We start from the raw sequence: 18,710 nt of genomic DNA, 5'->3' as shown, positions 1-18,710 counted from the left end.
AGGAACTTGGAAATGGAAAAACTGATCATCATTTGAGTCAACTGTGAAAGAAATGTAATAGATCAGAACAGTTATGCCTGGCCCCCAGGCTAAGACTGTAAGCAACCTTTTTGGAGCACTGGCAAAGTATTATCCTCAAAAGTCACAGGGGAGATAAGGTTCCAAGATGTTAAACAATTTGCCTCAAATCACAGAGCAGAGGCAGCATTGCAACCCAGGTCTGACTCCAAAGCCTGTCTCTTAAACACCTGTATGTTATCACACAGAAGGTTGCCTGTTAGTCACAGAAGGACCACACAGGGACAGTTTGAGAGTCCAACTCTAGCAGTGCCCATGCAGGCAGAGTTGAAGAGAGTACCCTGGTCAGAGCCCAGCTTTGTTAGTCACTGGGGAGATGTGCTCTTAAGTGAAGGTGGATTCCCCACCTTTCTGTCCAGCTGACCCCAACCCCCTTTAGCTGATGGCTGGACTTCCCAAAAAGCACATCCCCAGGAGAGGTGATTTAGGGAATTTGGACCCTGGGAGAGAGATACGTGACAAATGAGGGTTGTGGCTGGCTCACCCAGGCAATGCTCTCCTGTGAGGGTTGTTGAGTGACCAGCTGCTATACCCTATTAGTCACCCAGTTTCACTGTGACCACCTTTAACACTCACTGCAAAGCTAGAACATAGCCATGTGCCCTGGAGGAGGGAACATCTAATTCAGAGGGGTAGTGAGGTAGGTCACAGAGGTAATGTCATAAAGGGGATGATAACACTTTGGGAGGCTGAGGCGGAAGGATCACCCAAGGCAGCCCAGGCAACATAGCGAGAACTAAAAAAAACAAAAAACAAAAACAAAAAAATTAGCTAGGCGTGGTGGCACAAGCCTGTGGTCCCAGCTACTCAGGAAGCTGAGGTGGGAGAATCACTTGAGCCTGGAGAAGCTGAGGCTGCAGTGAGCCACGATTGCACCACTGCACTCCAGCCTGGGTGACAAAGCGAGACCGTCTCAAAAATGGAAAAAAAAAAAAAAGGTGGTGGGGGAAAGGGGCAATAGCTGTTCAGGTTGCCCTCGCGCCCTCCTGCCTTTAACATCACCTTGTCCACCCCATCAAGAGAGACCCCTCTGGCCATCTGGAGGAATCCCTTTTCAAAGCTCAGCTCAAAGGTTAACCCTTCTTGAAGCTTACCCTGACACCCTCTCCTATATTTACCCCTTGGCCCCCAGACTTCCAATATTAAACATAAAACACTTCAGTGAACCTTTTACATACCTAGCCCTTTTCCTGGACCTCCAAGTCTCTTCAAGGCAAGGATAACATCATGAACACTGGAAATTATTCAACAGCCCAGCCACTGGGCTGGTGAACAACTACGGTTGTCAGTACCTGTGTGGCAGGGACCATGTCAGATTGTTCATATTCATTATCTCTACTTTATAGACTAAGAAACTGAGACACAAAATAGAAATAACTTGACCAAATTTGTCAAGAAGAATCAGGACTCAAACACAAGGGTTTTTTTTTTTTTTTTTTTTACTTCGAGGTGTTACTAATGTATAGTACTATCCAATGGAACTTTCTGCAATGATAGGAATCTCTATGTATGTGTTGTATATGCTCTGTCTATATATGCTGTTATACATGGTACAGTCATTGGTAGCTGTTAAGTTGCCAGTGGGACTAGGGAACTGGATTTTAAACTTATTTAATTGTAATAATTAAAATTTAAATAGCCACTTGTGGATGGTGATTACTGTTTTGGCACAGACAAAAGTCTACTCTCTTGCTCACTGGCTAGATTTGGGGCAAGTTATTACATCTCATGTTTGGAATCACAGTTTCCTTATCCACCAAATGGGAGCACTGTTTCTCTGAGGTTACTTTTTAGCCCAAGTAAGTTCATTATATGAAAAGCACCCAAGCTCTGTATAGGCAGAGAGAGCAGTTTCAGAAATGAATGGTGCCTGGACTACAATGAATGGAGTCTCTGGGTTGGGGACCCTGGTAGGAATAATGGCGGGACCAATCATGAGATTGCACCCAGTGGGGAGCTCCAGGCACAATTACCAGCCATCTAGTCTCAGGGAAAAGAAGCCCCACCTCCCCTCCTTTCATACACACAGACAGCAAAGACCTCATGCAGCCCCAAAGGGGCAAAAAGAGACTTTAATTAGGGGAGGGAGGATCCACCAGAATCAGAAAAGGGACAGCTAGCGTGGGAGCAGACAAGCCAGAACAGGCAGGAGGAGGGCCCGGCTGGGAAGCTCTGGAGGACTCACCTCGCAACCTCTGGCACAGGCACTGGCACTGACGGACAAGGCGAAACAGCGGCCCCTCTCAACTAGGAGGGTACCCAGTGGCCTCTGTAGTCAGGGGTTGCCTGGCTTTTGGGCCCCAGGTCCTAGGCATGACTGGTGGTCACCAATTTGGCCCTTGTCCCCAACCAGTGCTGGGGGGCCATCTTCAGAACTCAGGAAGCTGGCAGAGGGTTCCCACCACTTATATTGGGGCCAAGGAGGCTTGGGAATAAAAGGGTAAGGGAGAGAAACCGGAGTCTGAAACCTCCCTCCCTCCCCACCTGGGGTGGCATAGGAGAGAAAAAATAAAGTCGCCTTCTGGCTCCAGGCCCGCCCAGACCCACAGCAACCAATAAGGTACAATCACTGGGACCAGTCACAGTCACTGGAGGTGGAGGTTTAAAAAAAAAAAAAAAAAAAAAAAAAAGACAAAAAGGTTACAGTATCCTACAAGCACAGAGTTTAAGTTTCAAGACGTTAAAAAAAAATCTGTCCCGGCCCAGGGCACTGACCATCAGAAGCCAGCCTGACCAGGCATGTGTGGCCTTGGGGCAGGTCCACAGCTGCTTTCTTGCCCAGCTAGCAAGCACATCACCCACCTCCCGCATCAAATGCCCACCCCAACCCAGCTCCCTGCCGCCGCTGCCGCCGCTGCTCTGGGGAGTGACTCCAGGACGCCTTCGTGGAGACATGGGTAGTCTGAGGGGGAAGGCCACAAGATCCAGCCAGATAGTTTAAAACTGTCAAGAGAACCAAGAGGCAGTGCATGGTGGTTATTATTGCATCCTGGTAGGACTGCTCTAAGGAGGTGCATGAACCTGAGCTGCCACTGTGCTCATATCTCTGATGGGCAGAGTTGGGTCCCAGGACACCTTGTGGTCATGCTCTAATTCAGCCAGCTTTCAGAAGTGACCTATGGGCACCAGCCCTAAGCCTAACACTAGATGAGGCAGAAAAATTAACAGCCATGGAGCTTATCCACAGCTCCCCTGTGCCCTGGCATGGAGGCTGCTAGAAAGCCCTGTCAGCGTCCTGCCTGGTGAACTGGGGTTGCTTTCTTTAGGCATGGGGGCTCTCATGCAAGGGGCTTGGGGACTCAGAGGGCCAAGTGGAGAAGGACCCAGGTTCTGGTACTTTTGTGTCAAGCTCTGGATGATCCTCCAACCAAGACAGGCCCTTGAAATGTTTTCTGCCCTCAAGGGACCCCCATGCTGCCTAGGACAGCCCTGGACATTTTAGAGACCAAAGGTTGTGAACCAATGGTCCATGCCTGAAACCAGCCCAAAGATGAGCACTGTATGGCCCACATGGTGTTTAAAAGAATATGAATCGGCCGGGGGCGGTGGCTCAAGCCTGTAATCCCAGCACTTTGGGAGGCCGAGACGGGCAGATCACGAGGTCAGGAGATCGAGACCATCGTGGCTAACACAGTGAAACCCCGTCTCTACTAAAAAATACAAAAAACTAGCCGGGCGAGGTGGCGGGCGCCTGTAGTCCCAGCTACTCGGGAGGCTGAGGCAGGAGAATGGCGTGAACCCGGGAGATGGAGCTTGCAGTGAGCCGAGATCCGGCCACTGTACTCCAGCCTGGGCGACAGAGCGAGACTCCGTCTCCAGAAAAAAAAAAAAAAAAAAAAAAAAAAGAATATGAATTAGTTGGCCAGGCGCGGTGGCTCACGCCTGTAATCCTAGCACTTTGGGAGGCCCAAGTGGGTGGATCATGAGGTCAGGATATTGAGACCATCCTGGCTCACACGGTGAAACCCCATCTCTACTGAAAGTACCAAAAACATTAGCTGGCCGTGGTGGCAGGCGCCTGTAGTCCCAGCTACTTGAGAGGCTGAGGAATGAGAATGGCATGAACCCAGGAGGCGGAGCTTGCAGTGAGCCACACTCCAGCCTGGGCGACAGAGCGAGACTCCATTTAAAAAAAAAAAAAAAAAAAATTGGGGGCTCAATGGCCTGGAGGTGTGTGGGAGCCAGCCCCTGCAGATGAGGCATGTGCTTAGCAGCTCCTCATCCTGCCCACTCCACGGCTACCCAACCTTTGGATGCACCTGAATGTGTGACCCCGACAAAGGTTATGGTACTATCTTAGACCTCTAAGTCTGAAAACCCAGCTCCACATTCTGGTTCCTCCTTACTGGCTGAGGGACCTTGGACAGGTGCTTTTGCTTCTAGAGCCCCAGTTTATTAATCTCTAAAATGGCGATAATAGCTGACTCAAAGATTGTTTTGAGTAATAAACGGGATATGTGAACATACTTTTTTAGGTGTCTAATTCTGTGTGATGTAATTATCATAAATAAGTAAATGATTGTTGAAATGAGTGAGCCAATATTGGAACAAGAGCTATTTTCCCCTTCCAGTTCAATCTAGAGGGTTCCTAGTATCCTGGTCATAAAACTTCAGTGCTGCAATACATGGAAAGCTTACTATATACCAGGTGCTATGTTTTACACACATGGTCTCACTTAATGCTCAACCACTCTGAAAGGTAAGTATTAATTACCAGACCTTCACTTCACAGCTGAGGAAACTGAGGCTTAGTTGAAAGTTCAGTGACATGCTTGAGTAGGTGGTGGAGCCTGGATTCACACACAGGTGGTCTGCCTCCACAGCTGAGTGAGCTGAACAACCATGCTGACCTGTGCATACACTATGGCTACTCTGTATACTGGCCACCCTCAGTATAATTAAATCCCAAGGGAAGTGGGTATAATTTCCATTTTTAGGAATCTAAGCTCCTTCTGGACTGGGTGTGTACTTACTAGTGGGAGTATACACTAAGTCTACCATCTAGAGATCACAGCCACTCTGGGTGGAACATATCAACAAACCGAAGATTGTTTGGAAAAAGGAGAAAAAAAAAGAAGGCATGTTCTGAATATCTAAACAACTAAGAACTATGTCATCAGTTCATCAATGTAAACAATTCTACCTCTTCAAATGACTACGTGCTTTCAATTAGAAAGGCATAAACAATGTAAGAGGAATCTGGAGGACTGATATCATGCAAGTGATAGAAAACAGGTTGAAGGAATCACGACTAAGCCTGAGAAACATGCTGAAGGGAAGTACTGAAGTCTATTTGAGAAGTGGAATTATAACATGATTAACTGTCCTATATTCCTAGAAAATTCACATGCAGACTTCACTTGCCTCGCTTGGGGTTTGAATGAGATAGAGGTAAGGCCTTTGTGAATATCTTGAGATGTAGAAATGAGTGTCCAAGTTCCTATGAGGGACTAGGAGACATCCCAGACACCCAAACATAGAAAACGCCTTGTAGCTCTCAGAGATGAACTTGGGGTCCTCTGGCTCCAAAGCACCTGACTGACCTGCTGTGCCCAGGGGTCCTAGAGAGCTCAGAAGATATAAACACACTGCTTGGACCCCTTTCCCACCAGATGCTAAGTTCTCAACATGACCCCCAGATCCTTTGGCCTCTGGAAGGAAAGCTGAAAGGCCCCTACTCACATTCTTAAGGAACTCCTCAGCCACAATGCGGGCACGGGCATTGACTGACAGCTTCATCTCACTGATCTCCTTGTCAATCTCCTCCATGAAGTGGATCACAAAGTCTACCAACTTGTGTTTGTACATCTGCTCTGTGTGGAAGTTGGTGATCAGAAAGCTGATATCATATCCCTAGGGAAGAAGACAGTAGGGAGGAGGAAGAGAAGGAACAGGAGAGAATTAGCACCCCAGGGGAACTAAGCTGGTCACGTCCTCCACTCATCCACATGGTTCCCACTGGCTGTGATCTTCTCCCAAGCTACACACCCTTCCAGTCAGCAGCCCAGCTGCTCTGGGGGAGAGGGTGTCTAGGTTGGATCCAAGCAACTGAACCCAGTTGAGAATTCTGTGTGTATCAGACATCTCTGGAAGACTATCTGTGGCACAAAGAACTCTGCATTGAGAATGAGTCAAGGGACTTGAAGTCTTGTTACAGAAGAATCTAATCAAACAACAGGGAACATTTCGTTCAGAGAAGAGATGATGTGGAAGATGGGTGGGATTAAGGTCTTTTTCTGCTGGAGGGCTGTGGGAGGAAGAGCAATTTTATTTATTCCAGGTGGCCCCAGAGGTTAGATCTAGGACCAGGAGAGAAAATTTGGCTCAGGATGAGGAAGAACTTGGCCAACACGCCTGACGTGTCTGATGATGGCACATGCTGCTGTGTGGTAGTTGCTCAGTCACTGGGGATATTTTAAGTTGACCTGGCAAGGAGTCTGTGGAGAAGATTCAAGTAAAAATTCAGGCAACAACTGACCCAATGTTAACTGTGGCTTTAAAAGACTGATTTGGTGGGCCGGGCGTGGTGGTTTATGCCTGTAATCCCAGCACTTTGGGAGGCCGAGGTGGGTGGATCACGAGGTCAGGAGATCAAGACCATCCTGGCTAACACGGTGAAACCCTGTCTCTACTAAAAATACAAAAAATTAGCCAGGTGTGGTGGCAGGCGCCTGTAGTCCCAGCTACTTGGGAGGCTGAGGCAGGAGAATGGCATGAACCCAGGAGGCGGAGCTTGCAGTGAGCCAAGATCACGCCACTGCATTCCAGCCTGTGCGACACAGCGAGACTCTGTCTCAAAAAAAAAAAAAAAAAAAAAAAAAGAAAGAAAAAAGAGGCTGGGCGCAGTGGCTCACGCCTGTAAACCTAGCTGAGGCAGGTGGATCATGAGGTCAGGAGATCAAGATCATCCTGGCTAACACGGTGAAACCCCGTCTCTATTAAAAATACAAAAAAATAAGCCGGGCATGGTGGCAGGCACCTGTAGTCCCAGCTACTTGGGAGGCTGAGGCAGGAGGATGGCATGAACCTGGGAGGTGGAGTTTGCAGTGAGCTGAGACTGCGCCACTGCACTCCAGCCTGGGCGACGGAGCCTCCGAGACTCCGTCTCAAAAATAAAAAAAAAAAAAAAGAGAGACTATGATTCACTTTGGGAGGCCGAAGCAGGCAGATCACCTGAGGTCAGGAGTTCCGAGACCAGCCTGGCCAACACAATGAAACCCTGTCTCTACTAAAAATACAAAATTAGCCAGGTGTGGTAGCGTATGCCTGTAATCCCAGCTACTCAGGAGGCTGAGGCAGGAGACTCGCTTGACCTGGGAGGTGGAGGCTGCAGTGAGTGAGATTGTGCCACTGTACTCCAGCCTGGGCAACAAGAGCAAAACTCCATCTCCAAAAAAAAAAAAAAAGAGAGAGAGAGACTATGATTCAGTTGGCAGAGCTTAGAAAGGATTTCTAATTCACTGAGCTCTTTCTGATGCTAGACTATAGGCTCTGGGAATAAGCAATATGTCTTACCTTTTCTGCCTTTTTTTTTTCTGAGACGGAGTCTTGCTCTGTTGCCCAGGCTGCAGTGCAGTGGCACGATCTCGGCTCACTGCAACCTCCGCCTCCTAGGTTTAAGCAGTTAGTTCTCTGCCTCAGCCTCCTGAGTAGTTGGGATTACAGGTGCCCACCACAACGCCCAGCTAATTTTTGTATTTTTAGTAGAGACGAGGTTGCACCATGTTGGCCAGGCTGGTCTTGAACTCCTGACCTCGTGATCCACCCACCTCGGTCTCCCAAAGTGCTAGGATTACAGGCGTGAGTCACCACACCCGGCCCTTTTTCACCTTTTCTATGGCTGAGGTAGACCCAACTTTTCCTAAGTTTCTAATCCTCTTTGCTCCCACTCTGAGATGAAGGCCAACTGTCAATTCAGGCAGTGGGTGCCAAACAGCTGGAGGAGCACTGATCCTGGTTCTAGAAACAATCCCAGGCCATTGCGATACGCAGGGTCCTGGGTATCGCAAACTCATGGGTCACAGGGTCTCACCTCCACAGGCTTCCTTCGAAGGATAAAGAAGTTCTCTGCTCGCATCATCATGAAGCGCATGAACTTGTGGCATAAAATCTTCTCGATCTCATCGGCCTGCGGAGTGCAAGAGAGAAACGTTTCTCTAAAGCTGACACCCAAGGCCAAAAACACCTTGTAGCCTGGTCTTCTGACTCCAATTTCTCCAAGGCTCCCAGGAGACAGTGAGGTTTGGTACTCGGAAGGATCACTGAAGTGGGGGACCTGGCTGCCAGCTGAAACAAGGGTCTACCTTGGGCCATCTGTTAATGAGGACCCATTCCAGAGAGGTAATTCTTATAGTCTTCTATGGCTTCTTTCAGAGTCTACAACTGTACTCCAAGCTGCCCTTCCCATTCTCATTTCACTAGTGTTACATTTCCCAGGGTGTTTTGTAGCACCACCTGGGCTATCAGAAATAACCTTAGGTGATCTCTGCTTTAATAACACTGAACATTTCTGAAGTTTCTCCCTTCTGAACTCTCAACATTTCCCTTTTTTTTTTTTTTTTTTTTTTTTTGAGACGGAGTCTTGCTCTGTCGCCCAGACTGGACTGCAGTGGCGTGATCTACGCTCACTGTAAGCTCCACCTCCCAGGTTCACGCCATTCCCCTGCCTCAGCCTCCCCAGTAGCTAGGACTACAAGTGCCCACCACCACGCCTGGCTACTTTTTTTTTTTTTTTTTTGAGATGGAGTCTCACTCTGTCGCCCAGGCTGGAATGCAGTGGCGCGATCTCGGCTCACTGTAATCTCCGCCCCCCGGGTTCAAGCAATTCTCCTGCCTCAGCCTCCCGTGTAGTTGAGACTACAGGCGCATGCCACCACGCCTGGCTAATTTTTGTACTTTTAATAGAGACAGGGTTTTACCATATTGGCCAGGCTGGTCTTGAACTCCTGACATCAAGTGATCCACCCGCCTTGGTCTCACAAAGTGCTGGGATTACAGGCATAAGCCACTGTGCCTGGCCCCGAACTCTCAACATTTCTAAAGGAAAATTATTGCTGCTGGTTGCTAGTATGCCCTTAACATCTCCCAACACTTGTTAACCTCCCATTTTAACAAGGAAAGCAGGCCCCAGGGTTAGAACTTTCTGTAGAAAACATTATGTAGTCTGCATTTAACAATATTGTTTTGTTTTCATCCTGTTGAAAGTTTAGAGTTGCCTTCTACTGGCCAGGCATGGTGGCTCATGCCTGTAATCTCAGTACTTTGGGAGGTTGAGGCGGGCCGATCACCTGCGTCCGGAGATGGAGACCATTCTGGCAAACATGGTGAAACACCGTCTCTACTAAAAATACAAAAATTAACTGGACGTGGTGGCGGGTGCCTGTAATCCCAGCTACTCGGGAGGCTGAGACAGGAGAACTGCTTGAACCTGGGAGGCAGAGGTTGCAGTCAGCCGAGATCATGCCACTGCACTTCAGCCTTGGCGACAAGAGTTAAGAATCCGTCTCAAAAAAAAAGGAAGCAGAGGCTAGGTTTCCTGCACTCTGAATCTAGAATCTGGGTCACTGATCTCTCAGATGGGGACCCCTGGACTGAAAGAGAGCTCCTTACGCTGGGCCTCCTCCATGGTGAACTTACCTGTTTCACAGCGATGCTGACCCGGACAGAGTTGATGGAGCCCTCAATCAGAACCTTTTCCTTCTCATTCCTGCTGATGGTCACAGGTTGTAACAGGAGCTCTTTGCTACTCCTGAAAACACAATGTGACAGAGTCCTCTGTACTACAGAGAGACAGAATAGTCAGAGTGACCCCATGGCAGGTCCTGGAATCACTATGAGACCACAGAGTCCAAGGAATAGAAGACTCACAAGCAGGGGTGCTCCAAGATGGGGGCCAGTGAGTGTGTTCTTCAGCAGAAAGAGCACAGGCTCTGAAGTCAGGGCGAAAAGGTTTTGAAATCCAGCCTCCTCTGTTACTTTCCTTGGGCAAGTTACCCTGTTGGAATCTCAATTTTCTCATCTGTAAAAAGACTCTGATTCCTAATTCACTGGCGAGGACTGAGAGAGATCAAAAAGGGTCAAATGTCTAATAGCGTGCCTGGTACAGAGTAGGAGCTTTACAAAAAACAGCTATTTTAGTAACGACAAGTTGAACATCCCCAATCTGCAAATCCGAAATCCAAAATCTGAAACTGGCTGGGCGTGGTGGCTCATGCCTGTAATCCCAGCACTCTGGGAGGCTGAGGCAGGTGGATCACTTGAGGTCAGGAGTTCGAGACCAGCGTGGCCAACATGGTGATATCACATTTCTACTAAAAATATAAAAATTAGCTGGGCATGGTGGCGCATTCCTGTAATTCCAGATACTCAGGAGGCTGAGGCATGAGAACTGCTCGAACTCAGGAGGTGGCAGTTGCAGTGAGCCAAGATCACACCACTGGACTCCAGCCTGGGCAACAGAATGAGACTCTGTCTCAAAAAAAAAAAAAAAAAAAAAAAATCTGGCCGGGCGCGGTGGCTCAAGCCTGTAATCCCAGCACTTTGGGAGGCCGAGACGGGCGGATCACAAGGTCAGGAGATCGAGACCATCCTGGCTAGCACGGTGAAACCCCGTCTCTACTAAAAAAATACAGAAAACTAGCCGGGCGAGGTGGCGGGTGCCTGTAGTCCCAGCTACTCGGGAGGCTGAGGCAGGAGAATGGAGTGAACCCGGGAGGAGGAGCTTGCAGTGAGCTGAGATCCGGCCACTGCACTCCAGCCTGGGTGACCGAGACTCCGTCTCAAAAAAAAAAAAAAAATCTGAAAGTTTCTGAGTGCTGACAAGATGCTCAAAGGAGACGCTCACTAGAGCATTTTGGATTTGGGATTAGGGATGCTCAACTGGTTAAGTATCTGCAAATATTCCACAATCTGAAATACTTCTGGTCCCAAGCATTTTGGATAAGAGATACTCAACCTACATGGGCAAACCAATATACCATTTAGGAATGTAGAGAGAACACCTGTCTTGGAGGTAAGGAAAGGCTGAAATTGAACACAGTTTGGCTTCCTTTAATTATCAATCCAGAAATGATTCATTTGCCTCTGAGACCCCTATGAGTTCAGGTTCCAAGGTAATGCCTCTGAATACCTAGAGATCTATAATAGTAATTAATTGTGGTGTGGTGTCTCTAAACTGTTAATCATTTTCAAAGGCCCACTGGAAATCATGTACATTAAGCAGTATAACAGGGCATATCCTAACATCAGTTATTTTTTTTTTTTTGAGACGGAGTCTTGCTCTGTCGCCCAGGCTGGGGTGCAGTGGCCGGATCTCAGCTCACTGCAAGCTCCGCCTCCCGGGTTTACGCCATTCTCCTGCCTCAGCCTCCTGAGTAGCTGGGACTACAGGCGCCCGCCACCTCGCCCGGCTAGTTTTTTGTATTTTTTAGTAGAGATGGGGTTTCACCGTGTTAGCCAGGATGGTCTCGATCTCCTGACCTCGTGATCCACCCGTCTCGGCCTCCCAAAGTGGTGGGATTACAGGCTTGAGCCACCGCACCCGGCCAACATCAGTTATTTTTAAAATTCAAAATTAAATCATACCATTAATGTGATAACCCAGATTATCTCAGTTATGTACGTACCAGATTGAATTTTATTTACTTTTTTTTGAGATGAAGTCTTGCTCTGTCGCCAGGCTGGAGTGCAGTGGCACGATCTCTGCTCGCTGCAAACTCTGCCTCCCGGGTTCGAGCAATTCTCCTGCCTCAGCCTCCTGAGTAGCTGGGACTACAGGCGCGCACTACATGCCCAGCTAATTTTTGTATTTTTAGTAGAGACAGGGTTTCACCATGTTGGCCAGGATGCTCTCGATCTTTTGACTTCGTGATTTGCCTGCCTCAGCCTCCCAAAGTGCTGGGATTACAGGCATAAGCCACCGTGCCCAGCCTCTTTTACTTATTTTTTGAGACAGGGTCTCACCCAGGCTGGAGTGCACTGTCACGATGTTGGCTCACTGCAACCTCTACCTCCCAGGCTCAAGAGATCCTCCCGCCTCAGCCTCCCAAGAAGCTGGGACTACAGGCATGTGGCACCAAGCCCAACTATTTTTGCATATTTTTTTGGTAGAGATGGAGTCTTGCCATGTTGTCCAGGCTGGTCTTGAACTCCTAGACTCAAGCGATCTGCCCACTTCAGCCTCCTCAAGTGCTCAGATTAAAGGGGTGAGCCACTGCACCAGGCAATGGCTTGCACCAGCCATTGCACCAGATTAAATTTTAAAGGGGAAAAAGATATTTATGAAATGGAAACTAGATAAGAGAAAATCATTCAAAATGTGGAGTATTTGGATTAGGGTGTCAGAGTGTCTAGACTGGTAGGTACAAAAAAATCCCTGATCATTACATTAGAAAAGTATGGAGATGGCATCTCAGATAACTAAATTATCTGACTATTCCTTAAACTACCAGTGTTTTCAACAATGCCACAGGAAAGACTTCATGAACAGCCCAGCTCTGAGAAGTCATACCTTGTGTCAAGCAATCTTGTCTTTTCCCCTGGGTTCTGTCCTGCCAACCCACTGACCCTATTTTCCTTTTTTTTTTTTTTTTTTTTTTTGAGACGGGGTCTCGCTCTGTCACCCAGGCTGGAGTGCAGTGGCCGGATCTCAGCTCACTGCAAGCTCCGCCTCCCGGGTTCACGCCATTCTCCTGCCTCAGCCTCCCGAGCAGCTGGGACTACAGGCGCCCGCCACCTCGCCCGGCTAGTTTTTTGTATTTTTTAGTAGAGACGGGGTTTCACCGGGTTCGCCAGGATGGTCTCGATCTCCTGACCTTGTGATCCGCCCGTCTCGGCCTCCCAAAGTGCTAGGGTTACAGGCTTGAGCCACCGCGCCCGGCCTGACCCTATTTTCTTAACTCCAAATTGGGAATCACCATTCAGCTGGCAGCAAGACAAAATGTCAACTGCAGCTGTCCTGACTACTCTGGGACATAAGTTCACGGCACCTTCTTGACAGCAGCCATCTCTGCGTGCCACACCCCTCATCCCCACCTTGACTTGTCCTTCCCTACCTGACTTCCACTTCCGGCTTGTTGTGTCGTTCCACAACCTGGGAGGAGAAGTTCTCCAGGCAGAGGGCAGCCTGCAATGTGGCCCGCACGGCACTCAGGTAGGGGCGGAGAGTGGCAGTCTATAGGAAATAACACAAAGGGAAGGGAAGATCAAAATCTGTCATGCCAAACCCACTGATCCCCTATTCCAGCTCCCATGAAGCCAGGTAGCACTGAGGGTGCAAGGCTCTTAAGACACCACTGTGAACAGAACAAACTAGGCCTTCGAGACGCCTTCCAAGGTGCAGAGTCATGGTTTTCAACAGGAGGCAATTTTGCCTCCCAAGGTACATTTGGCAATGTCGAGATATTTCATTTCTTTCTTTTTTAACCTGGGGTCACACCAGAGGAATGCTGAGACATTTTCAACTGTCATGACTTGGCGGGGAGGCGAACTGCAGGCACTGAGTGGACAGATATCCAATAAACATACTACAATGCACTACAAAGAATTATTGAGTCTCAAATATCAAAAGTGCTGAGGTTGAGAAAGTGATCTAGAGACATACCAGTGAATGCATGATTGTCTTCAATCTATTAGGCCAACAAATGTATATACTGTTTGCCAGGCACTGAGCTAACTGGGAATTCAAAGATGATTAACACTGTCTCTACCCTCAAACAGCTCAACTGGATAGCAGATATACAGAAAATAACTATGATATAAAGATAAAATGTTGAAATATTTAGATTTACAAGTAATCTATATTTGCAGAAGAAACTGGTTTTGAAAGTGAAATGGGATTAGGAGGATTTTATAATGAGAAAAAGTAGAGTAAGGACATTCTTTTTTTTTTTTTTTTTGAGACAGACTCTTGCTCTGTCACCCAGGCTGGACTGCAGTGGCACGATCTCGGCTCACTGCAAGCTCTGCCTCCTGGGTTCATGCCATTCTCCTGCCTCAGCCTCCCAAGTAGCTGGGACTACAGGCGCCCGCCACCACGGCTGGCTAATTTTTGTATTTTTAGTAGAGACAGGGTTTCACATGTTAGCCAGGGTGGTCCTGATCTCCTGACCTTGTGATCCACCAGCCTCAGCCTCCCAAAGTGCTGGGATTACAGGTATGAGCCCCACACTCGGCTAGAATAAGGACATTCTTAGTAGAGGGATTAGCTTCTAGATGTACTGGTCAGTCCTTATATCAGCCAAATTCTTTCCCACCTCAGGGCTTTACACATGCTTGACCATCTATTTGTAGGCTTTTTTCCTCTTTCTTTGCCTAGGTCATCCTCCAGATCTCAGCTTAATTAAGGAAAGCCTCTTAGGCCTTCACTTCCGCCTACAAAGCATTTATTACAATTTACAATAAAATGTCTTTCATATCTTTTTTTTTTTTTTTTTGAGACGGAGTCTCGCTCTGTCACCCAGGCTGGAGTGCAGTGGCCTGATCTCAGCTCACTGCAAGCTCCGCCTCCCGGGTTCACGCCATTCTCCTGCCTCAGCCTCCCGAGTAGCTGGGACTACAGGCGCCCGCCACCTCGCCCGGCTAGTTTTTTTTTGTAGTTTTAGCAGAGATGGGGTTTCACTGTGTTCACCAGGATGGTCTCGATCTCCTGACCTCGTGATCCACCCGTCTTGGCCTCCCAAAGTGCTGGGATTACAGGCTTGAGCCACCGCGCCCGGCCTTTCATATCTTTTTAATTTTTATTTATTTATTTTGAGACAGAGTTTCGCTTCTGTTGCCCAGCCTGGAGTGCAGTGGCGCGATCTCTGCTCACTGCAATCTCCGCCTCCTGGGTTGAAGCCTTTCTCCTGCCTCAGCCTCGCGAGTAGCTGGGATTACAGGTGCACACCACCATGCCCGGCTAATTTTTGTATTTTTAGTAGAGATGGGGTTTCACCATGTTAGCCATGGTTGTCTTCAAATCCTGACCTCAGGCAGTCCGCCCACTTCAGCCTCCCAAAGTGTTGGGATTACAGGCGTGAGCCAATGTGCCTGGCCTTTATTTTTTTTTATTTTATTTTTGAGACAGAGTCTCACTCTGTTGCCCAGGCTGGAGTGCAGTGGTACAATCTTGGCTCACTGCAACCTCCACCTCCCGGGTTCAAGTGATTTACCTGCCTCAGTCACACAAACAGCTGAGATTACAAGTGTGCAGCACCGTGCCTGGCTAACTTTTGTATTTTTAGTAGAGACGGGGTTTTGCCATGTTGCCCAGGCTGGTTTCAATCTCGTGACCTCAAGTGATCCGCCCATCTCGGCCTCCTAAAATGCTGGGATTACAGGCGTGAACCACTGCACCTGGCCTCCTTCATGCCTTTGTAAAGTGATTTCTCCTTTATTAGGCTGTAAACCTCGTGGTCAACAGACCATATTTATTTTACTCACAGCTATATAGCCTCCAACCTAGCTCAGTACGTAACATGTAGAGTGTCTTACTCATTTCCTGTAGAATAAATGAGCAAAAGAAATAATTAAGGTTAGAGTAACACAAAAGGACAGCAAGAGTTCCAGAGTAGTAATGAGTACAATGTTTCTGTATATGAGAAGCATTTTAGATTCACTAAATGAGGCTGCAGTGGTAGACTGAGGTCAGATCATGGGGAATCTTGAATGCCAGACCAAGTTTAGCTTTTCTCTTAAGGGGGTAAGGAACTACTGGGGCTTTCTGAGGAGGAAGTTCATGACTGCAGCTGCATGGTAGCTCTGTGAAGAATGATTTGGAGAGGGAAGTGAGACATACAGCAGACTGTGTCACCAGCAAAGAGTATCACAAGTGTTGGACTGACATTAGATGGAGTGGATAACGGAACTGAAAAACAACTTCCCAGGGGCTTATGCCTGTAATCCCAGCACTTTGGGAGGCCGAGGTGGGTGGATCACCTGAGGTCAGCAGTTCAAGACCAGCTTGGCTAACATGGCAAAACCCTGTCTCTACTAAAAATACAAAAAAATTAGCCACGACGGGTGCCTGTAATCTCAGCTACTTGGGAGGCTGAAGCAGGAGAACTGCTTGAACCCAGGAGACTGAGGTTGCAGTGAGCCGAGATCTGGCCACTGCACTCCAGCCTGGGCGACAGGGAGAGACTGTGTCTTTAAAAAAAAAAAGAAAAAAACAACTTCCAACGAACTATGGTCCGGTCATTCAATTAAATACTACTTAGCAATAAAAAAGAGTAACTATTGATACACACAACATGGTTGACTCTCACATGTACTATGGTAAGAAGGTACATTTAAAAGCCTGCATACTAAAGCATTCCATTTACATGACAATCTGAAAAAGGCAAAACTATAGGGGTTAAAAAAATCAGTGGTTGTCGGGGGTGGGAAGGAGGAAAGGTGTGATTACAAAAGGGCTCGAGGGAATTTTTTGGGGTGATGGAAATATTCTGTATTTTGGTTGTAGTAGTGGTTACATAACTTGACTTTTTTTTTTTTAAGACACAGGATCTTGCTATATTGTCCAGGCTACAGTGCAGTGGCTATTCACAGGCGTGATCACAGGGTACTACAGCCTCGAACTTCTGGGCTCAAGTGATCCTCCTGCCTAAGCCTCCTGAGCGGATGGTACTACAGGTGCATGCCACCATACCCAGCAAGTTTTTGTCAACACTTTTTTTTTTTTGAGATGGAGTCTCGCTCTGTCGCTGGAGCGACAGGCTGGAGTGCAGTGGCACGATCTCGGCTCACCGCAAGCTCTGCCTCCTGGGTTCACGCCGTTCTCCTGCCCCTGCCCCTGCCTCCCGAGAAGGTGGGACTACAGGCGTCCACCACCACCCTCCCGGCTAATTTTCTGCATTTTTAGTAGAGAAGGGGTTTCACCGTGTTAGCCAGGATGGTCTGGATGGCCTGACCTCGTGATCCGCCCACCTCGACCTCCCAAAGTGCTGGGATTACAAGCGCGAGCCACCGCGCCCAGCCTTTGGCAATAGTTATAGACAGTAAACCTAAAAAAGGTGACTGGCTCCGTGACGCCTGTCCTTTCATGAATAAAACAGACGTAGTCTCATACAATACCTCAAAAAACTTAAATTTTTAAAAATCAAGACGCATGTGCTCCATTAGAAAAAAAAAATCCAGATTTCTAGCAGGGATACGAGTTCACAAAGTTTGCCAGGATAGGGAACTCAGGAGGAAGAGCAAATTTAGAATGGAAGATGAGTTTTGAACTAGAGGTGTAATTTCAAGGTCTCTTCAAGATACCCAGGCAAACCTTCAAAGAGAGCTGAGAAGCCAGATTAGGAGTCATCAGAGTGAAGAAAGTCATCGAAGCCAGCAGACTAGATCGGTATCACCAGGGAAGGTGTGACGATGAGGGAGGTGGTCATCCAAAGTCACAACTCCCAAGAATACCCACATGTATGAAAAAGGGAGGACTTTCAGGAAGGGAGGGATGAGCAGTATCACAGCTAACAAACACTAGGGCTGACACAGTTCAGTTCTGACCAGGAGGGGCCTGAATGGAAGCAACACGAGAGATCCTCCAGTGGGGTGGAAGCAGGGCTGGAGGTACCAAGAGTGGGATAAGGAAGTGTGGCCGCCTGCCTTAAGCAACTGTAGGGTCAGGAAGGCAGAAGACAAAGGGCGTATTTAGTGAAGCTCTACTGTGGACAGGCAGATGGACCCGCTACATGCCTCAGCGGCCCTTCGACGGGCTAAGAGGCCGACTACGTACCCTCGAAACGCTCCAAAGAGCCTAGGAAGCCCCACTTCCAGCTTCCTCCAGGGCTCAGTAAAAGCCCCTACCTGCTTGGAAGGCTGATCACGAAGCCGCAAGGCCCGCTTCAAACCAGGGAGTACCCCTACTCGCCCCTTCCTCACCTCGGGCCCCCGCCCTCTTTCTCCCACCCTCATGGTGTCCCCACAACCCCCGGGCATCCCTCAGCCCCGCGCCCCTGCGGCAAAGCCACATCTCCCACCGACCCACTGCCCTGAGGCTGAACAGCTGGGGGTCCCTGGCCGGGGGCCCGGCTCTCTCACCATCGCGGGCGCTGGCTGGGCCGGAAAGCGGAAGTACGGAAGTGGCCAGCCCCGCGATGCCTGCCCTTTCGCGAGAAGCGCAGCCTCTGTCTCCGCCCGGACTTCCGGATGGTACCATCTATGCTCTGAGCGGGATAGGGAACCCTTGCGAACGCTTGGCCCTTCCGGAAGTTTTCCACCTAGGGCTGTCTCGGTATCTTTAAACTCTTGCACTCGAGTCACTACTTAAGCTTCTCCAGGAATGGGAGCAGCTCCCCTTTGTGCCTTCGGCCTTCTTGTTACCTTTGCCACAGCCTCCCCCCAGGTATGCAATGGTACAGCCCAGCTTCAGATTGGGCACCAAATTAGGACAAGCTGAAGCGGAGGAGCCCTTCGTTTCTTCCGGTTCTGTGCCCCCATCCTTTCTCTCGCCCCTCCTACCCGCAGCTCCTGGGGCTCAGCGGCGCTAACTGCAGCGCCGAGATCTCCGCCGCCAAGCCCCGCCTCCCGCCTCCCGCCCCGGGCTATGCCCTGGGGCGCGCCTGAGGCCAACCACCCGCACCCCACCTCTAGCGGGCTTGCTCGAGGCCCACCTTCTCCCCACCCCCGGCAAACTTCAGTAGGCTCGCCCTCGCTGA

At 48.9% G+C, this 18,710-nt stretch overlaps 1 protein-coding gene across 5 annotated transcripts; it reads right to left on the bottom strand.

Moving 5' to 3' along the window:
- Positions 1-2,122: 2,122 nt before the first annotated feature.
- ARPC4 (actin related protein 2/3 complex subunit 4) lies at positions 2,123-18,709 on the bottom strand. Of its 5 annotated transcripts, XM_077993394.1 has the most exons (7): positions 18,094-18,136; positions 13,131-13,249; positions 9,946-10,134; positions 9,715-9,857; positions 8,111-8,206; positions 5,761-5,931; positions 2,123-3,021 (listed from the first exon to the last, which is right to left on the bottom strand). In XM_077993394.1, exons 3-7 carry the CDS (start codon positions 10,094-10,096, stop codon positions 3,016-3,018), a joined length of 567 nt encoding a protein of 188 aa, XP_077849520.1. In that variant the 5' UTR covers positions 10,097-10,134; positions 13,131-13,249; positions 18,094-18,136; the 3' UTR covers positions 2,123-3,015. The 5 variants fall into 5 exon arrangements, with proteins under 5 accessions (XP_077849520.1, XP_028700236.1, XP_028700234.1 ...); XM_028844403.2 differs by lacking the exons at positions 9,946-10,134; positions 18,094-18,136 and adding an exon at positions 18,666-18,709 and having other exon boundaries at positions 9,715-9,826; XM_028844401.2 differs by lacking the exon at positions 9,946-10,134 and having other exon boundaries at positions 9,715-9,826; positions 18,044-18,500.
- Between the last annotated feature and the right edge of the window lies 1 nt (position 18,710).

This window comes from Macaca mulatta, chromosome 2 (assembly GCF_049350105.2).
Source record: "Macaca mulatta isolate MMU2019108-1 chromosome 2, T2T-MMU8v2.0, whole genome shotgun sequence".
Classification (NCBI taxonomy): domain Eukaryota; kingdom Metazoa; phylum Chordata; class Mammalia; order Primates; family Cercopithecidae; genus Macaca; species Macaca mulatta.
Note: the sequence above shows the minus strand (reverse complement) of the source record. Positions and strands in the feature narration are given on the sequence as shown.

What these genes read in the sequence shown, in the direction of transcription:
- ARPC4 (XM_028844401.2), bottom strand. Translation starts at nt 18,211, where the DNA reads ATGGTACCATCCGGAAGTCCGGGCGGAGACAGAGGCTGCGCTTCTCGC. An exon ending in CCCAGCTGTTCAGCCTCAGG is followed by an intron (nt 13,250 to 18,043) that starts GCAGTGGGTCGG and finishes TATTTCCTATAG; the next exon opens with ACTGCCACTCTCCGCCCCTA. An exon ending in TCAGCATCGCTGTGAAACAG is followed by an intron (nt 8,207 to 9,714) that starts GTAAGTTCACCA and finishes TGCACTCCGCAG; the next exon opens with GCCGATGAGATCGAGAAGAT.